The sequence below is a fragment of the Sinocyclocheilus anshuiensis genome, unplaced genomic scaffold (assembly GCF_001515605.1).
Source record: "Sinocyclocheilus anshuiensis isolate Anshui unplaced genomic scaffold, SAMN03320099.WGS_v1.1 scaffold404, whole genome shotgun sequence".
Taxonomy (NCBI): Eukaryota; Metazoa; Chordata; class Actinopteri; order Cypriniformes; family Cyprinidae; genus Sinocyclocheilus; species Sinocyclocheilus anshuiensis.
Genome location: NW_015554088.1, coordinates 155964 through 176212, shown reverse-complemented (window position 1 = coordinate 176212; position 20249 = coordinate 155964). Strand labels below are relative to the sequence as shown.

The 20249-nt window shown below is 36.9% G+C and overlaps 1 protein-coding gene across 1 annotated transcript in view; it reads right to left on the bottom strand.

Moving 5' to 3' along the window:
- The window catches only part of LOC107669250 (GTPase-activating protein and VPS9 domain-containing protein 1-like), a 53848-nt gene that overhangs the window by 29616 nt on the left and 3983 nt on the right, over positions 1–20249 (bottom strand). The window contains 10 exon segments of the mRNA XM_016461419.1: positions 660–833; positions 928–1053; positions 1339–1468; positions 2432–2586; positions 4498–4690; positions 5965–6099; positions 6544–6630; positions 7202–7777; positions 8953–9220; positions 9982–10186. Coding sequence (XP_016316905.1) covers positions 660–833; positions 928–1053; positions 1339–1468; positions 2432–2586; positions 4498–4690; positions 5965–6099; positions 6544–6630; positions 7202–7777; positions 8953–9220; positions 9982–10166 — 2029 coding nt within the window. The 5' untranslated portion in view covers positions 10167–10186.

Sequence of the window (20249 nt, the reverse complement as noted above, 5' to 3'; positions counted from 1 at the left end):
GACCAGTTGATGGGAAAAGTATTCTTAAAATGCATTCAAAATTCTGAATAATTTGTAATATATAATTATTCACGGTACTTAGAAGTGCCCACGATAACAATATCGTGCACATTCATTACCGTGATATATCGCATTACCGAATACCGGCACAAGTCTAATATACATATATACTGTATATATATAATATACATATAATATTATAGTAATATTATAATATAGTATATATATAATTAACTAGTTAATATTATTATTATAATAAAATGTACAAATTTAAAAAAAAATGGCTAAAATGACAAATAATTTGTATATAAAAATATAATTATAGAATAGAATAACAGTAAAAGAATCCAGAGAAGTGCACCTTTTCAGCAAACCACAAGGTGGCAGTAATGGGTTAGCAATGCCAAAAGGAACCTTTTCTCACAATTTGTCACACTTATCAAATGTGTAATTTGCACTTGAATCCAAAACAAAATGTTAGGAATCCAAGATCAAAATCAACTCTAAAACTAAAACTGAAATTTCAGTTGCAAAGAGAGAAAAACTACTGTTTATGGTTATATGAACTTTATACAATCTATAGGAAACTAACGCACTATAAAGTACATAGCCTTATGACTGCAGCCATGACTGCAAGATTTGCAGAAATACACTCTTACCTGCTATCTCCTGCAGTCGGTCCTCATCCATGTTGGGATCAAAGTCACTGCCCAGGACGTCAGTGCTCCAAGTCTCACTGACAGTCTCAGAAATGTCTCTGTCTTCTGTTAGTCCCATCATGTCCCGAATCTCGAATTTACGCAGCTTATCGTCCAAATTATCCTGTGTAGTGGCTAAATAAACAAATCAGAGTAATGATCAAGCTACACCACTCTAACAAAAAAAAAATTCTACAAGAAATCATATTTAATTTGTTGCTGGAGTCACCTTGTTCATGTTCCAGTAGCTGCAAGGCCTCTGCACCATTGCTACCAGACGGCCCTGGTCCTCCTTCTGACACAGACTCTACCTCCAAGTCCAACGAAGAAACTGAATTGGAGCGGTTAGAAGGCCCTGCAGACAGACCACATTTATTCATATTAACTAATGTACTACTACTGTATTTAGTTACTTTGGTGATGTGTTTAGCCAACAGAACACTTACTGCAACAACAGTCAACAAAACAAAACAAAACAAAACAAAACCGTTTCTGTCCAAAAATAACAAGATAAATAAACTAACAATCTTTTACATCTCAATTTATTACAAAAGGTAATAATGGAAAAGAATATGTCAGGTGGATATGGAAGAGTTTATGTACAACAGAGTCATCTGCTGGTTGTCTGGTGAAAACACACCCTCAGAAATGCCCTCCAGGTTGTCACTGCAGAGTGAGAAGCGCAGCGTTTTGTCAGGTTTGCCATGCAGTTTGGTGTCATCAACAGGGGCGTCTCCTTGTCCACCATCTCCAAGATGCAGAGTCAGAACCTACACACAGACACAGCAGTCTCTTACCAATATCACTATACTCGTTACAGTGGGGAAAATATTTATTTGATCCCCTGCTGATTTTGCCAAAGAGCTCAATTTTGGTCTCATCTGACTACAGCACTTTCTCCCAAGCCTTCTCTGAATCATTTAGATGTTCTCTGGCAAACTTTAAACGGGCCTGTACATGTGCCTTCTTGAGCAGGGGGACCTTGCGGGCGCTGCGGGATTTAAGTCCATTGCAGCGTAGTGTGTTACCAATTGTGGTCCCAACTGCCTTAAGATGATTAACAAGCTACTCCCGTGTAGTTCGGGGCTGATCCCTCACCTTTCTCATGATCATCCTTACCCCATGAGGCAAGATCTTGCACGAGGCCGATTGATGGTTGTTTTGTATTTCTTCCATTTCCGAATAATCGCACCACCAGTTGTCTCCTTCTTACCAAGCTTCTTGCTGTTGGTCCTGTAGCCCATTCAAGCCTTGTGCAGATCTACAATCTTGTCTCTGACATCCTTTGACAGCTCTTTGGTCTTGCCGATGGTGGTGGGAGAGGTTGGAATGGAACATACAGATTGTGTGGACAGGTTTCTTTTATACACCTAATGAGCTGACATTAGGAGTAACTTCTTAAAGTGACAGGACTAATCTGTGTTCCACATGGGCACATAACCAATCTGTGGGAGCCAGAATTCTTGCTGGTTGGTTGGGGATCAAATACTTATTTCACTCACTGAAATGCAAATCAATCTCTAACCTTTATATAATGTGTTTTTTTCTGGATTTTTTGGTCGGTATGCTGTCTCTACCCAATAAAATAAACCTACCTTAAAAATGAAAGACCCTTCATTTCTTTGTAAGTGGGCAAACTTACAAAATCAGCAGGGGATCAAATAAATATTTTCCACACTGTAACTACTACAATTGGACCTTCACAGCATGACATATTGACTAAAGATTCTGACCTCGTTTTCAGACATCATCCCAGGTACAGTCTGCAGTGAGGTTCCCAGCGAGATGACTAGCACTTCTTCAGGTGTGACCTCCTGCAGAGACTCCTGAGAGCTGGCTTCAGTCTCTCCCTCCTGGGCCATGTTAGAACGGCTTCGGCTGCGAGAGCCTGCTGGGTGAGGAAGAGTGGGAAAGGAGACAAACTGTAAGGGTTAGAGGAACAGCAAGGCTGCTAAGTGTGTTAGCAAAAGCCTGCATGAGCACTAGCATTCACAAATGCTCAAAAACATCTTTAAATGGCAACAATAACATGTGAGTGAAGAAACTTGTTAAAGGAACTGTGGCAAAATATATTTTACAGATAACACTTTAAAACAATGAACACATGTTCCAGACTGCTTAAAGACAAACTGGACTGCCCCTTTTTATGGCTGATGAAACCTTTTTTTGCAAGATTCTAATGTATTCTAATGTAGAAAACAGCTAGTGTGGAATATGGTGGAAAAGGTGCATGCACATCTTACAAAATTTATGACACTGAAATGTCTTGCTTGTCTCACTTCAACTACATTTATATCGCATGGGGCAAGTAATGCAGCCCAGATATGGTACAGCGAGAAGCAAAATGCATAGCAGGGACACACACGGCAGACACAGCAAGTGCGGAAAAAGCATGGGTGAAGCGGTGAGAGGTACATGTCGGTCACGGCAGTCTGTCAGGGTTACCCACCAAAAGGGGTTACTAAGGGTATATGAGCGGACAGGGCAGTGGCAGAGGGCTCCCAACACGTTATGGCAGCCAACTGTTGTCCTGAAGATCATTGGCAGCAAGGCAAGAAAAAAGGTGGAAGAGACAGAAGGGGGAAGTCAGAGAGTTGGTGGATAAGATAAACAGTGTGTAAAAGATCAGTAAATGAGTGTAAGAACAAACAGTAGTTAATTAATAGAAGACCACTAACTAGTGTCCATGTCTGGGTGAGTTGTAAAAAGGAGATATTAGCTCTGTTCCAGCATCCTTATGACTCTCTATTCCTAAGCCTCCCATGCTCAATATATTTCAATATATTTTGAATAGATTAACATGTAGCTAAGCTAACAATGCTATGCTCTATGCAGGAAAAAAAAAACAACACACAGATATAATGGGCAAAATCATAAATTAAAAAAAATATTTATATTACTGAATTACTTTGATTCAACCTTTTTAATACTGAATGAAATATTTTTTTATATTATTTTAAATCAACATTTCTTTGACCTAATCATCTTGGACTTATTTTTTTCTCTAAGCTCATTTTAAGATTGCTGTCTCTGTGAAAGAGACATGGGATGCTATCTAAGATTTTTTGGTGAATTCTAAAAAATATTATTATTATTATTATTATTATCATCATCATCCTATCTAATAATAAGAACAACAACAAATAGTAGCAGTATTATCTTACATATCTTAGTAGTAGTAGTTGTAGTATTTAATAATCTTATATATAAATAATAATTAGTAGCAGTTTATTTATTTATGTTTTAATGCCATATCAGCAACAATGGCTATATTCATGCCCACATCAACAGTAACATTTCAATACATAATTTTAGTTAGTAGTCTTATAACAATAATATTAAGTGACAATAATAAATGATTATTGCCATCCATTCTTAAATAAAATATTTTTATTATTATTATTATTACTACTAAAATATTTTCTATTTATTTAAAAATCCCAAGTGTGCATCCTCAACTACACAATCATATGAACAACCAGTAACTAACAACACGGATTTAAGTTTCACATCCATAGAGCACAAAACTTACTTTGAATATGAACATCACTGAAAGCAATGATACTTGCAGTTCAATAAGTGAGTCAGATGTTGATTCAGTACCCTTCTTGACTGACTCAGTAGGTTCATTCAGTGAATTCAATTTGATTATTTTTGAACAATTTCAAAGAACCAGAATAAAGAGTCATTTATTTTTGTATCAGAATACACTGGGACTGCACTTTCTATAAATCAGAGGGTTAGTCTCCAAAGAATCTGCAGCAATCAACATGCAGTAAAGTTAATGTAGAAGGAATACCAATAGGGAGTCTGTTCTTCTTGTTGGCGGGTGTGGTAGCTGGGGAGAGCTGGGGTGTGTTAGAAGGTGTGAGCTCCAGGCTGTTGCTCTTTGTCGTGCGGGACTGAGGTACATTGGCTATTAGGGTTTCCAGAGCCAGGTGGTCTTCTTCTCTGAGCTGATCTCCTGCAGTGACACTACGCACAAAGTCCTCCTGAACAGAAATGAGGTTAAAGACATTTCTTTTTTCTTTGGCACAAACACGCTATCAAACAATCACTCCAAGTTGATATCCTGTGAAATAAGGCCTGCAAAGATGTACAATAAGTTTTCTTTATGTCTTCAGGTAATTTTTTAACTCATTCTTAATCAGTGATGGTAATTAAAGCAGGTGGGCCTAATTATTCAGCTATCATCATTAGTGAATTTCAAACAGTGAGTCTAATGCAATAACAACATAGGAGTCGGGCTAATTGGCTCTGTAAATGACAGTGCGATGATGAGCATCTTGCTGCACATGCTGAGAAGAAAAACACAGGGAAACGGAGGGTTATTGGCTCTTGGCAGTGTTGGGCAGGAAGAGTTAAAGCATTAGGACTGTAAAGGTATGCAGTATGACTGTTACTGCTATATTAGTGGGATGGGTTTGGGCATGCTCTGTTGAGGTTCGAAAGAGGGTGAGGTAGACGGGTCATTTTTCATTGATCTGAATCTTCTGTAAAAGCTGAGTTGCTGAGTACAGTAAAAGCACTGAGATGTGTTTTGATTAGGGCTGTCAAATGATTAAAGTGATTATTCGTGTTTAATTACACATCACACTGTGATTAAATTAACTGCAAGTTATTACATATCAATATTACATAAAAGCTCTCAAATGAAGAAAATGCAATGCTCTACACATCTGCTACAATAATCTAATGTCAATGTTTAGAAGTCAATACATTTTTTTCCATATTAGCATAAGCCTGTCACAGGCCTACAGTAATCCATTGTGCAATCAATCTGTCTTGGTGTTAGTCTTAGTGTTTTTGTGTACTTATTCACATGCAGGTCAGAGGACATGATTAAACGTGTTCATTTTAGAATCACATTAGATTTTCTAAAATTGTACTAAATTACAATTTAATTGGACAGTCCTAGTTTACTGAACGTAGACTAGTTTGTGAATATGACAATGTTTAGGACATCCCACTCTCTGCTAAACTAAACAGATTCATTTGAATAGAACTGTACAGAAAATGATCAAACTATAAACATTTTCATAAAGACAACATTTCAGGCAGGAAAAGGATGTGAAACTGCAAAGGAATTCTTATATAAGTCATAGTGCAACTTATTACAAAACTGCAGACCAATATTTTAGACGGATGTGATTTCACGGTGACCACGTGAACAGCCCAAAGCTCATTTGTACTTTTGATGACGTAATCATAAAAATCAGATGAAGTTGACTTCCTTCCACACATCTTTCTTCACTGCATTACATACCAGAGCTAAAAGCTGATTATGAGTCATGTAAACCACCGTCCGTGTGAGGCCCTCCAGTAAATTCATTGACGACATCGGTGGAGTCTCGACAGCTCTTCCACCAATGACGACGTCCAAAAAGGCAGCAACACACATCTAAAAAGACAAAAAAGCTGCAATGAATCAATCCACAAAAAGAGCGTTGGGACATGTTAATGAAACATGTAACATTCCCTAGTCATGATTGGAATAGCGTACTACCATCGTACTACTCATACTATTTGCACAATGTACTTTGTGCAGTATGTTAATATTCTGTATGTATGGAATACCCAGATATTTACTAAAATATGATTTAACTTTTAAAATAAAGGACGTTTATTTTGTGGTCAATTTGTATTGAGAATCATGAAATTTCACTGTAGTTGGTTGGTTTCTGCTTCTGAGATGTTGCTAAACTGAGATTTAGGAAACTGGCCAGTGTGCAATACGCCAATAGCCTATGTTCGTCTTCATATAGCAACAAAATGAGAAAGACAATATAGATGAGAAAGACAATCCGAAACAAAGACGCTTTATAATTCTGGGTTTGTCTCTTACCTTATCAAACTTGGATAAACTGCTTTTATGTCGAGGATCTCCACCATCTGCATCAGACATTGCTAACTGCTGCAACAACTGCCCCACCTAAAACATCAAATTAGGTTTTATTTTTTAGAATATATTAATATCACAGACAGACATAAACCACACTTAATATTTGTGTCAGAAAAAGTGTTGTATTGAATTATGGCTGGATGTCTTTCTATAGTGTCGCCTGTTTATAAGTTTATTTAGTGTCGCCTTATTATAATTTGGTTATTTTAATTAATTAACATTTGACTCACTGAACTGCAAGTCATAATTTTCATCCATGTTTAACTTCAGAATCAGAACCTGAAGTGAACTGAAAACTGTACTCTGCTCTGTACATAACCCTCTATGTATCATTTTATGAACAAATTTTTGTGGGACTTGAAAATTAAAATGACAAAATCACTGACTGGTTATTCATGCAACAATTGTAGGCTTAGTTCAATAAAAAAATATTGTTTTGATAAATATGATTTTTTTTTTATGCTAATCATTTAAATACAAATAAAAATGTGTACATTCTAATTTGCAAATATTGTCATACTCTCAGCATTTTAAACCTAGCTGACCTCATTACAGTTGTTTTGTAATATACTGGTAATGATGCAAACCCATTATTCTCTACCTGCATGAGGTTGAAACGTGCCACCTCATTGATGGGTGCATCGGAGATGATGCCATACTGTTCAGGGTTGACGATGGCTGGACAGATGAAGCATGTGAGCAGCAAGTCGGTGCACATCGTCCTCACCTCCCCGACCTCTAACCTTTCCACACGTGCCAGCGTCTTATACATCTGAGACACAATCCAGCGCAGGCTCTGTGGGAAGCAATAGGTGTTCTGCTTCAGGTAGCCGATAAAGGTGTTGACCAGGGCCACCAGCTTGGCTTCGTTGGCCTCCACCGCTACCTGAACTTTTCTGCGGTACTCATCTGTGCCTTTCTCCCCAAACAGGCGCTCCTGCTGGGCCAGGGTAAACCGTTCTATCAGCTTGGCTGGATCTGTCTCTAGATGGTCCTCGTCTTCCACCAGCAATTGCATGATGGGCTCGTGGAGGGTTGCAGTGAGGAAAAGCTTAGCTGAATACAGGCCCTCGGTGAAGAGTTTGAAGAGGATGCTGAAGGCACACGTGCCTCGCCGTAACAGACGACGAGGGTTGTCACTTTCCTTTAGCTCAAATTCCACCAAATAACGTAGCACCTGGACAGAGTAGGACAGTACAAAAGAAAAGTTATATGTGGTATAAATATCTAATCCTTAACAAATAAAATTAAAAATAAATAAATATATATCAAATAAAAAAGTGTAATGAATAAAACATATATTAAATAAATATTTTATATAATAATACATAGGGATGTAATGATTAACCGTGAGCCAGTTGAAAATAGATTTAAATATGTGACGATTCAAATCGTTTGAGATGCTAAACAAATCGCGATTCAGTTAGGGGTAGGAGTTTATATGAATGCATGTCTGAGGGGAACTTACTGTCTTTCGATGGTATTTTTTCTTTTCCTCTTGCCTCTGTATAATGCATATTAAAGTTCATAAGTGCAGCGCTGCTTTGTTTACAGCGGAAACCAAGGAAACGCTTTAAGCGCCACCTGCTGGCAGAGAGTGAATCTGCGTCTCGTTCAGCTCGTCTGCTGTTTGTTTCATGCAGATATTTTTTATGCATAATTTCATAAAATAATGGTTTTTATGCAAACCATTCTGATTTTGCTTCAAATTTTGAAATTATACAATGTAATTTAGATTAAAAACTGCTCATGTTGCATGTATGCAGCATCTTTGTTTGGATCATGATTAAAATGCAGTGGTTGCCTCTAATTTTAATTGGAAAGAGTACAGACAAAGCCTTAGTTTGTTTATATGAAGAGATTTTTTTTATTTGTGTTACTTATTTATTTGATTTGGGGCTTGTTTTAAAATAAATAAAAAAAATAGTTTTGTTATTTACATTTACATTATATAAAAATTGTGTTATTTAGCAAACGCTTTTATCCAAAGCGTCTAACAAATGAGGACAACAGAAGCAATCAAAACCAACAAAAGAGCAATCATTTACAAGTGCTATATTAGTATATTATTATAGTGTTATATTTCAATTTCACAAAGAAACGTACAGTATTTTGTCCAAGCAATAATAAAAGGACACATTTAATTTATAATTTGTCTTGAATCTCATTTTGTAAAAAAAAAAAAATTGTGAATCGAATCGAGAAACCAAAATCGTGAATTGAATCGAATTCATGAGTTGAGTGAATCGTTACATCCCTAATAATACATATATCAAAAATAATATACTATAATAAATAAAATCATATAAAAAATTATATCTGTACCACGACACAAATGTATATCCTATGTACCTGCAGCAGGTAGCATTCATCCTCTTGCATGATGCAGTTGCCATAGAGCGAGGTGAAGACTGTGTGTATGACCCCCTGCGTGTGCTCATGATTGAGTCTCTCTCCTGCCACCAAACAGGATGCCACTAATCGCGGGTTCTCCCTCAAGCGGCCCAAGAACTGCCCATAGATGCTCTCCTGAAAGCCCAGTGTCTTATAACCATCCACAAACTGTGTGTCCTCCAGAAACTTGGCATGCTGACAGCATTCTGCAGGAGAGGCCTCCGCACTGGAAAGGAAAGAGATGCATTTAGAGAACTGGACTGCAGAGAATCATGTGATTAAATCTGATCATGCTGGAGATGAACTGGAATGAATGTGCAAATGCAATTCAGATAAAGAAATATCTCGATACTATCTGCTGGCTGGATACTCCAAATATTCAATACAAGTTTATAAAATCCCAACTGAATATCAAAGTGGCTGTCCTGAATGAACTTGAATGTTGTTTCAAGAAGTTCCTAGCATCCTTGGAGGTTAAAGGTTGAAAACCACTGCCATATTCAGCAATAGTTTAACCAGAAGTCATAATTTACTCACACTCATGATGTTCCAAACCCATATGACCTCATTTATTTCATTCAACACAAAATAAGAACTTCTAGAGAATGCACAAGCCTCTCTCTTCCATATATTGAAAGTGGAATCCAGGATTTTATATGAGGAAAGAGTGAACATTCTTCAACATTTCTTTTAACATGTACCACAAAGAAAGAAACTCATAAGGGTTTGGGACAACATGAGGGCAAGTAAACGATGACAAAAACTTTACTTCTTTCAAGTCTAGAATGATAAAAGAAAGAATTAGTCAATCAGATGTCCGAACTTGCCAAGCCAGAATACTCATTTGGCTCTTTCCCTAGTCTCTACCACTGTGATAATCCGCAATGTGATCTCAGTGATTCTTCCGGTTCAGATGATCAGGTAATGAGTCATGAAAGAAAATCACGAGGAGAGCCTGCTGGTTTTACTGGTCTGGAGTGCAGTCACCTGGTGAGGATGAGGCGGTCGAGGTTGATCCTTTGCTGTTTGGCGATCCAGGCTGCACGGTAGAGCCTCTCTGCTGTCTTTAGCACTTCATTGTTGAGCCGCTGGATGAGCTGCTTCTCTGATGCCACGTACAGCCGTTCCTGCTTCAGGTGGTGGGCCAGAGTGTGAATATCTGGCTTCACCATCGTTCAGCTGAGCCACGGCGCTGAAGATGGACAGCAGGACAAGCAAATTAGTGGTATTGCAAAAGTATTTACAACAGCATTATGTCAGCAGAGTATGACGTAAACACTAACATAAATTCAATACAAGAGATGGGTAAACTATGAGCAACAAGAGCTGCACGGTATGATGTATATCCCATGTCATGTGACTGAACCACCTCTACTTCTGCTGCACGAGATGAGAACACATTTTTATCATTTTCTGAGTCATGAAAAAGTCTGCTTTTGTGATATATTTCCTTCTTTCTTTACTGCAAGACGTTTGCTCGGTCTAGATGCGCTTAAATCTGCACTAACGATGCGTTCCTGTCAAGTATCACAAATGCGCACTTCAATAAGCCAACAGAAAGCGGTTTATTGCATTTATATGCCGTGCGAAATCGGAGTAAGAGGAAAAAAACTACCTGTTGCGACCGGTTTATGCTTACGCCGTTTAAAAAAAAAATAAAAAAAAAAAAAAAAAAAAAAAGGCTGTGACTGATGGAAGTACAGATCAAATTAAAATAAAGCTGACTAGAATAAATCTGCTAAACATTTTGCACTGACCTCGAAAACAGAGAGTCAGTGCAAAGACAGTCCGTTCAATATGTCGTAGTGTAAAAGTCACGTGATGTCTAATTTTCCAAAACTGTGTTTAAGAGTCTGAAGGTTTCTTGTAAACTAAAAGTCTGCATAAAGATCCATGTTAAAATGCATTTCAAATGCCTATACAAAATTATGACAGACTCTGTACATTTTCATTTACTTCAAATAAAGCTATTTTGCCTAAGGTTCTCGGGCTGAACAGGCTGATTTTTCCCTGCTGTCTCAGTTGTTCACAATTTTACAAGTTTGGTTCTTTCTGAAGTGTAGTGTCACTAGTGTGGTATGACTTTTCACAATGGGGATTCAGTAGTATACCCTCATTATAACAGCTGGACAGCACATCTTAGAATTACACATACTGTACCTTAGTAGGATAAAAGCAAATGAGGCCTTTTATGAAAATAAAATCACTACATTTAGAGTCAATAAACAGAGCTGCTCAATAGCTCAACTCCAACTGTGTAAGACAAATAATCATGCCTAAACAGGAAGACTGCTCTATTTCCTCTTAGAAGGGAGAGAATAGAGCAATTTTCATACAGGGAACTTACGAGACTATAAACACGGACATACAGCATAAGAAAATTACACAAATTTTATAAGGTCCAAAAGGGCATGCTGAAGTAAAGCATTTTTTAATTACTTCACCTTTTTACCCAGCGTCAGCACACAGCAATGGCAACTACACAATGTAGCTTTGACGCGTTTCATTTAACCTCATGAAACAGCCGTAAAAAGAAGCAAGTCATGAAATGCATCATTGCTGCTTATTTGTTCTGTGAGCAAAATATATGTCATTCACAAAATCTGACCAAAATCATTATATTGGTAAACAAAGTCAGCACTGAATATTAAGGACTATACAGCAGTAATCCATTGCTCAATCATGCACTAACGTAATGACAATGACAATGCAAAGACCACATAATATCTTTAAGACACTATACTTCTTCAACAGTCAAGCACTTGTGAGAAATGAAAAGAGATGGAGCATGCAATTTGCTCTTGGTCAACCATGTATTTTAGGACTGTGTCCAGATCAAACTAAATTTCTAACATCAAAGATAAACTCCCTAATACATAAGTGAGATATAATGTACAGTCGACGTAATGAGAATAAACCCAAAATAATACAGTGATGGACCAATCAGAGTAAAGTGTTCAAGAGCCATGTAATAATCAAATGTGTATATCAATCAGTGTTATTATTGTTAATTTTATTCGTTAACATAAATATTAAATGAAAATCTAAACTCAATCGTAAAAAGAAAAAAATCTTAAAGTCCTCCTGTAGTGAAAATCAAGTTTATGTCTATGTGGTGGTTTTAATATGCTTTTAGACAAACCATGTGCCAATCTATTAATCAACACCATTGCTGAGTATCTTCTCCTTAAAACTGTAGTTTCCCAATGGCAGTCTCAGAAATGCGGTTTGAAACAGCCCTCGGTTTGCTACGTCACAATCCAATAACCAATCACGTCAAGGGATCGATTCCTATCACTAGCATGCAAAATATACCAATACCAGCAACTAGGGATGTTCATTTTAACTGGTTAACCATTAACCGACCGTAAGAATTTTTGACCGATTAATACAATCAGTTAAACGGTTTAAAAAGTCTTTTAATTTTTTTTCAGTAATTTATCAAAATATTTAAAAAGGTTTGCTGCATGGTTAAAATACGCTATGCGTATATAAAAAAATTTCATTTTTACAAAAACAAAACGCAAGTCACGTATAAGTCGCATTTTATTATTTTCTTCAGAAATAGGCCTAATGCCGACACGAAATGTTTACAAACATTATAATAAACACCGTAAACATAGCTAGGCTATTTTAGTTCCCCTCACTCCACAACTGACTCAGAATTTTCAGATTCGAGTCCTTTCAAAACCTGAGCTAGAAATAAAATTAATGATTAATTCCCTTATAGAATTAATGAGTTAAATTCCTTACAGTACTTACAGAGGTCTCTTTTGGCCCGTTTTTAATAAAAATAAAAATAACTGCTTTATTTATTTAGAAGCAGGGTAATTTAAATTTAATTTTTGTATTGTTATTTTTATAATTTGTATTTTATTAATCAAAATACAATGCCCACAAAATAATATTCAGTGTTGGGCTGCCGAATCGCCGAACGCGTGCATGTTGAGGGGCACGCTGAGATATAGTACTATAATGTCTTCAGCCGTTTGCAACAAAACTTTATAGTTTTGTTGCAAATGAATTAAGAATTTATAGTGCTATATTATCAGCTTAATTAAGCAATTATATTGTATACACTGTATAAAAAATCTGTAAAAAATATTGCACTGAAATGTGTGCTGATAGTGCGTATTTTAATTATACCTGTCATGTTTGTGGTTTTTCATCATTATGCAGTCTGTTTAAACATATTCAGAAACACATGCAGTGCTACTTTTTGTATTTTTCGGTTTAACTTTTATTAAACTGCAAATCACCAATACACCCTTGTTTTCTTTCTCAACTCTTTACGTTCACTTAAGACATAACCGATTGCATTTATGGGATATTTTGATATAATTCTGTGTGTATTTGTCCATTCGAATGTGTAAGAATGCGAGAAAGAGAGCTCAGTCCAGTGTTCGCATATATAAGAGGAGGCTTTTGTGCGTGCATTTTGTGTGTGTGTGCAGCACAGAAAACAGCGATACAGAAATCGAGAAGCAGAATTGAAATGTATAATTTTATAACAAGCAATTTGATTCCTGACCTTATGCATCTGATCTGATTTCCAAAATTGGAATAGCTTTTCAATGCCCAACCCTCCTACTATATTATTTCATTCTTGCATGCAAAAAGACCTGTATGGTGACTATGGGGCTATGTAAAATATTTTTTACAACTTCTAGGTTTATCATTTGTCATTTTTTCCCGATAATGTAGATAGTTAAAATTTGCTTGCTTGTGTAAATACGAACAAATGATAAACTTATACTCCATTATGTTATCTATTATGGTTACATTTTGCAATTAATCCGCGGATCACATGCGTGGCGAACCGTGGGGCTTGGTCCGTACGGATCACGGATCAACTACGATCCGTTTAACCACTAGGCTGTGTAAAATATTTTTTACAACTTACTAGGTTTATCATTTGTCATTTTTTCCCGATAATGTAGATAATCGTCTGTTACCTGACTGTTGACATCGACATCGCGATAATTACGAGACATCGTCGATATAAGATAATATCGTCATATTGCCCAGCCCTAGTCTGCACTTCACACACATTGCTTGCGGGCGCGAATTAAGAATCACAAACGGCTGCATTCGAGTCTTCAATGCATTTTACGTATTGTAAATGAGGTAAGGGTGTAGAGTTACATTCAAGCTATTTTAAGGCATGAGAAAATTATTTTCACAAAAAAAAAATATTTAATTATGTCATTTTGATGATCAAAGACAAGTTTTAAGGGATAAAATATTTGACTACAGGGGGACTTTAAATTAGAAATGTTGCTGTTGGCAACAAAAAAAATTATATAAAAAAAACAATTTAAACGGAATTTAGAACTGAATTTAAATCAAATTTATTACACGGCTCTGTGGAATACTTTATTCTGATTGATCAGTCGCGACATTCCAAGGTATGTAATGTTATCCCTCTATAACAACTGGTATAAACTAACAACACAGGCTCATCTGAGAAACTGAAGTCGGCACTATGCTCTTGCCAGAAACAGTTTTTTCTTGGTGGAAGATTTGCGTTTGTTTAGCTAATACGTGTGACGTGCTCTGTGAAGGACCTTAAGATGCCATTCACACAGAATGCGCTTCTGTGTTGACAAAGATGCGACACGGGCAGTGGAATAGGAAAAAAATGCAGGAAGATGGGAGTTGAACTTTTTTTAACTTGAGCACCGCGTTTTTAGAATGCCGTTTCATGCATGAGACGCTGCAAGAGATGCAATCCAATAAAAACCTGTAAAGAACTACTACTGTATGTCTGAAATTTCATGTTTGCATCATGGTGACATCAGGCTGAAAGCTGCTGTTCATTGTTTATACTGACCATCTATAGTTAATAATAGTCTACTGGGGTGTTATACCTTCAGTCATTTTGAATTTGAATTACCTTGACTTTTGAGATTTTTTTTAAAGCATTTTCCTTGTATTATTTCTGAACATATAATATGTATAAGACAAGTTTGTACAAGATGTAATTGTAGATCATGCATCTTTTTTGCAAAGATATTTATTTAACAAGTGATTTGTTTAACATTTACATCATGCTGACAACTTCATATGTGGTGCACATGGAATTTTTTTTTAATTAGAAGGTTAATAAAGAAAAAGCTACTTGAATCATGTTGTAGTTACATTTTCAAGTTGACTTGTTAAAAAATCATAAAAATCGGGAATCGGTCAAACATTCTGAAAGAAATTGAGATTTAATTTTTTTGCCATATCGCCCAGCCCTAATATAAATAATACTAAAATAAATAATACATTGATGCTAATCAGAATACTGAATATATCAAAGGATGCTGATGCTAAATTCTTTGTCACAAAAAATGTTAAAATGTTATATTTTTTTGTAATATTTTACAAAAATGCATAAAAATGCTCATGAAGAAGAGTGCTGAAGAGCGCTTGTGCGTTCGGCTGAGTCATGTAATTTCACCTCGGCTCAGAATGCTTTTATGACGTGAGATTAATGTAAACACAGCCCACTGTGAACACCCTTGTAATTTGCTTCAAACTTTTCCAATTTTATGAATGATTATTTTAGGTTCAAGTGTGTGTAAGGATTTGGAAACAAGCAGAGTACAGCTGTTTCTAAAACATGCAGTGCCATCTGCTGTTCAAAACTAAGCTCAGAATCGACTCGAGAAAGAATCGCGATGCATTCAGAAAATCTCAGAATCGATGCTGAATCATTTCTCAATTCGCGATGCATTGATTTATTTTCCCATCCCTAATATATATATATATATAAATTACCAGATGGCATAAACTTTAGAGAGTGTGTGTGAAGAATAAAAATTGATCAGCTTCATTGAGAAACACTGTGCAAGTGTGCATATTGCAGTTGTAACTCAATTACAAAGCCTGGACTACCGTGACTTGACAGACACTTTCTGCTTCATGAATGGCCAAAAAATAATATGCAAATCACATTAGTCGCCTCACTCTCTCACTCTCTCTCTCTCTCTCATACACATATACACACACACACACACACACACACACACACACACACACGAGTATTAATGTACATCACCTGTACACACGTAAACGTTCAAACTAGAGAAAATGCAGAAAATTTGAATAATTTCTTGGACCGTTCCTCAGGCACAAAGAGGTCTTTGTAAAGCACAGTTACACAGGAGAATGTGGGACGAAGAGCAGCCCAGAGATGCCCTTGATGAAGCACGGGCCCCTGCACATCCGTACAGCAGCACACAAACATAGAGCAGAATATCAGTACATCCGTGTACCATCTTGTACCGCTCACTCCTGAATGTTCTCAACCTCTTGTCATCCTGCCAAATAAAGCACATCACTGTGCTCAGTTTTTTTTTTTTTTTCTTCGGTTGAATGCTGTGGTATGCAAAGATTTAGCCTTAGGGGCAGAGGAAAAGGCCACCTATTCACTTACTTTCTTCTTCTATTCTGAGAAGTTTAAGGTAGTTGTAATGGCTTTCATGCTTTATGTGTCAATAAGCTTATAAATACTGCAGGGATGAGCTATGACACTGAGTAAGCATTAAATAAGCTTACAAAAGAAAAACTATGAAACAAATCAAATAGCTAGGCTTACTTTTCTACTTATCTAAATTTTGGCCATATGGTATCAAGTTCATGTACACTACCATTCAAAAGTTAGGGGCTAGTAAGGTTTTTTTTTTTCCTTCTTCTTCCAGTTTGCGCTCCATTGTTTGCTACTGGTGATCTGTAGCCTATGAAATGCTTTAAAGCTTAAGTGTATGGAATACCATTGAAAATTTTAACGGCCATATCTCCGTAACGACTAGGCGGATTTGCACCAAATTCAGGGGATCCCTTCAGCTCGAGGAGTCATCTCGAACACTGAATCGAGTGTACGCCTCGAGGCCCCCTTTCAAAAACCACCCCCGCATCGATAGCCCCTGGGGTCTGGGAGTCACGTGTGGTCAAAGTCACGGTCGGGCACCGACCGATCTGACCGATCGAGGGTGGCGTTCGAGAGGGCTCCTCGAGCTGAAGGGATCCCCCAAATTTGGTGGAGATCCGCCGCCGCGTTCGCGAGTTAGTGACACCAGCCAACCCTTTCACTTCAGTGTTCAGGCAACAGCATTCATGCGGTGTCTTCACGACTCTGAGTCAAGCGCGGTCTTAACGGTAAGTTGCTAACTAATTTGTGCGGTGGTGGCTTGAGTCTGTTGAATGGTGATTTAACACTACGTTGTCACCTAGTTGGTGAGATGCAATGCTATTAAGTAGCGGTTCTTAATCCTGGTCCTCGCGACCCACCGCTCTGCACATTTTGTATGTTTCTCTCACCACTTAAGAGGTTTGTTCTATTCGACCGTAAGTGCCCTGCGAAGTGGACATCACAGGATATTCTGCCATGATTCCAGTTCGAAGGGAAAGTACATGTTACATTCAAAGGGCATTAAAGTGTGCGAGACGTGAATTTAAATAGTATTTATTTACAGAGGTATATTATGTCACACTACGTATATAATGTTCCGAAGTGAAAAACTTCAACGGAATAAAGTTGAATGGAATTGAATTGAAAAAGTTAAATAAACATTAATGTGTCCTTGCTGAAAAAAAAAGTATTAACTTCTTTATATATATATATATATATATATATAAAAAAATAAATATATAACTTTTGAATGGTAGTATATCAATTTAATACTTTTGAGAAAACCAGAGCTCCTGAAATATTATCATTACAAAGAGTAGACAGTTGTATTACAAAGTTGTAAATTCTTTATGCTTTATGTATTTGTTACGGCCCAAAAAAAACACTTGATTAAGGAACATTTTAATCAATAATTCTATTGACAAGATTAACACTGGTAGTCAAAGTGATTCTGTTTAAGACAGACTGACTTAACAGACAGACTGACGGAAACACTCTGTGTGAGTTGCATGTAACTCTCAGGTTAGGTAGGTGCCTTAACAAGGATCCATTTTTCATTTCTTCTTCCTCTTTGTATCTGGTTGAGGCTGTGCTCTCAGTGCCCTTAAAACACAGCAGAGCTGGAGCTGTGTGGGATATGAATCACAGCTCGAATGCAACATCAGGCACTTTCACATGTTTACAATGCACCAGACCTGACCACTCATGAGAGAAACTACCCACACACTCCATTCAGCAGTGAATGCCATCTAACTTTGTAATGGACAGCATTGAATATATACTAGTAACTGAGCAGATGAGAAATCCTGAGTGGAAATATCAATGTTTCCTGGCCATTATAAACACAAAGAGACAACATCTGAGGAATGAGGGCAGCTAATGTGACTAGCTGGGCATGTGAAGAGGACCGGGATGCTTTCTCTGTGGCCAGGCATCCCAACCACATTTCCATTTACAACTACATAAATGTGCATGCAAAGAGATAAAACTTGGCCATACTGAAAGCCCTTTCAGTTTGTTCAGAATTCAGATCTGCATTTTTCAGCTTCTACTAGCATCTGACTGACCACTGAAAATCCCATAACCAACACTAAGTCTTTCTGAGAAATCTATTTCATTACACCAGCCAGGCATACAGGAGGGTGTGGGAGTACTGCACGGAAATGTCTCCAAACCAGGATGCTTTCTGCTCTCTTTAGACAATGCGAAACAGACTAGTATCTGTGTGGTTTACAGAAAGAGTGCACAAAGCAAGTTTGAGGACCTCTGCAAAAATCCTGAGATAAAATGACTGTTTCAATATTTTTTGAAGTTGGCACACATCGAGTCCCTTTAACTATTTTTTGTTTATTTTAACATAGAAATGCTATATAAAATTTGGGTTTTTAAATTACCATCAAGGCAATAGATACAGGAATAGATGTAATCCATCAAAATAGAGATACAAATAACATGAACACAACTGTTATCACCCAATATTAGAGATTTAAATTAATTAACCAATATCAGATATTTAGTTGGCTGAATATTTAACTGTGGGTTATTGCTTCAATAATTCAAGACTAGTTCAATTTAGCATTAATTTAAATGGATTGCAATATCTTACGGCACCCATTTAACCTTTTAAGAAGTTTTTAACTAATGCCACACACACAACTAATGTGTGTGTGTTCAGGCATAAAAAAGGCACAGTTCAGCAAAAAAAATAAAAATTCTGTAATTTATTTAGCCTAACGTCATTCCAAACCTGTATGACTTTCTTTGATTTGTGAAACATAAAATACATTTTGAGAAATGTCTCAGTGTTTTTCCCCTCTTTGGAATTCAATAGTCATCAAAACTGTCTAGTTACCACGATTCTTCAAAATATCCACAGAAAGCATAATCATAAAGTCATAAATTATGACATAAAAACACTTGAATGTCATGGTTCATCCAAAAATGTAACTTAACTTATATAAATATATATATATATATATATATTTAAAAGGCTAATATCAGTACTTTACTGGTTATAAGCTATACCATTAAAATAATTCTTGCCGTATCTGCATCTGTAAGAATTTTCAATAGGTGCATCCTTTTTTAAAGTCATCAGAAATAAAATGATTCAGTTCTGGAACCACTGCCCCATACTAAAAATAAACTACCGTGGAATCTCAGAAGAGGATGAATCACATTCTAGTATGTTTAGCACATCTAGTAAGCACATAATGTTAAAGAATTGCCCATTTTCTAAGTTTTGCTAAATACCAACAGCAGAGTGCCGAGAAAAATATGTTAAGGGCCTCTCTGACCTTACTATATGTGTCAGCGCACTCTCTCTCGTGCACATTATCGCACACACATACTATCAGGAGATTCACACTTCCTAACTCCTGACCCAGCTGGAAACACATCCTGCTTGACCTCAGCATCACCACACAGCATGTCCCGGCAACAGTTTGTACACTGCCTCAGTCACATGACACAAAACTGCAGTCTGTTAAAAATGCAGAACATCCATTAAAGCTAAAATGGTTTGTCAGTACATAGCACTCCAACAAAACCAGGACATTTGGCTAAGGTAGAGTAAATTTGCATCATGAAACTTCCTTACTAAGCTTTCACTATACTAGAAAGGAAAAGAAGGTGTAGAGACATGAGTAGGGCTGGGCAAAAAAATCGATTTTTCGATATATCGTTTTTTAAAATGTGGTCGATTCAATATCGATTCGCGAAGGCCACGAATCGATTTTTTTCAATATTTATTTCCACAAACATTGAACAGAAGATTTACGTTAATCTTATTACTAGTCTAATCCACTAGATGTCACCCCCTTATTTGCCTTGCGCGATGTTACAACGGAGAGTCCGT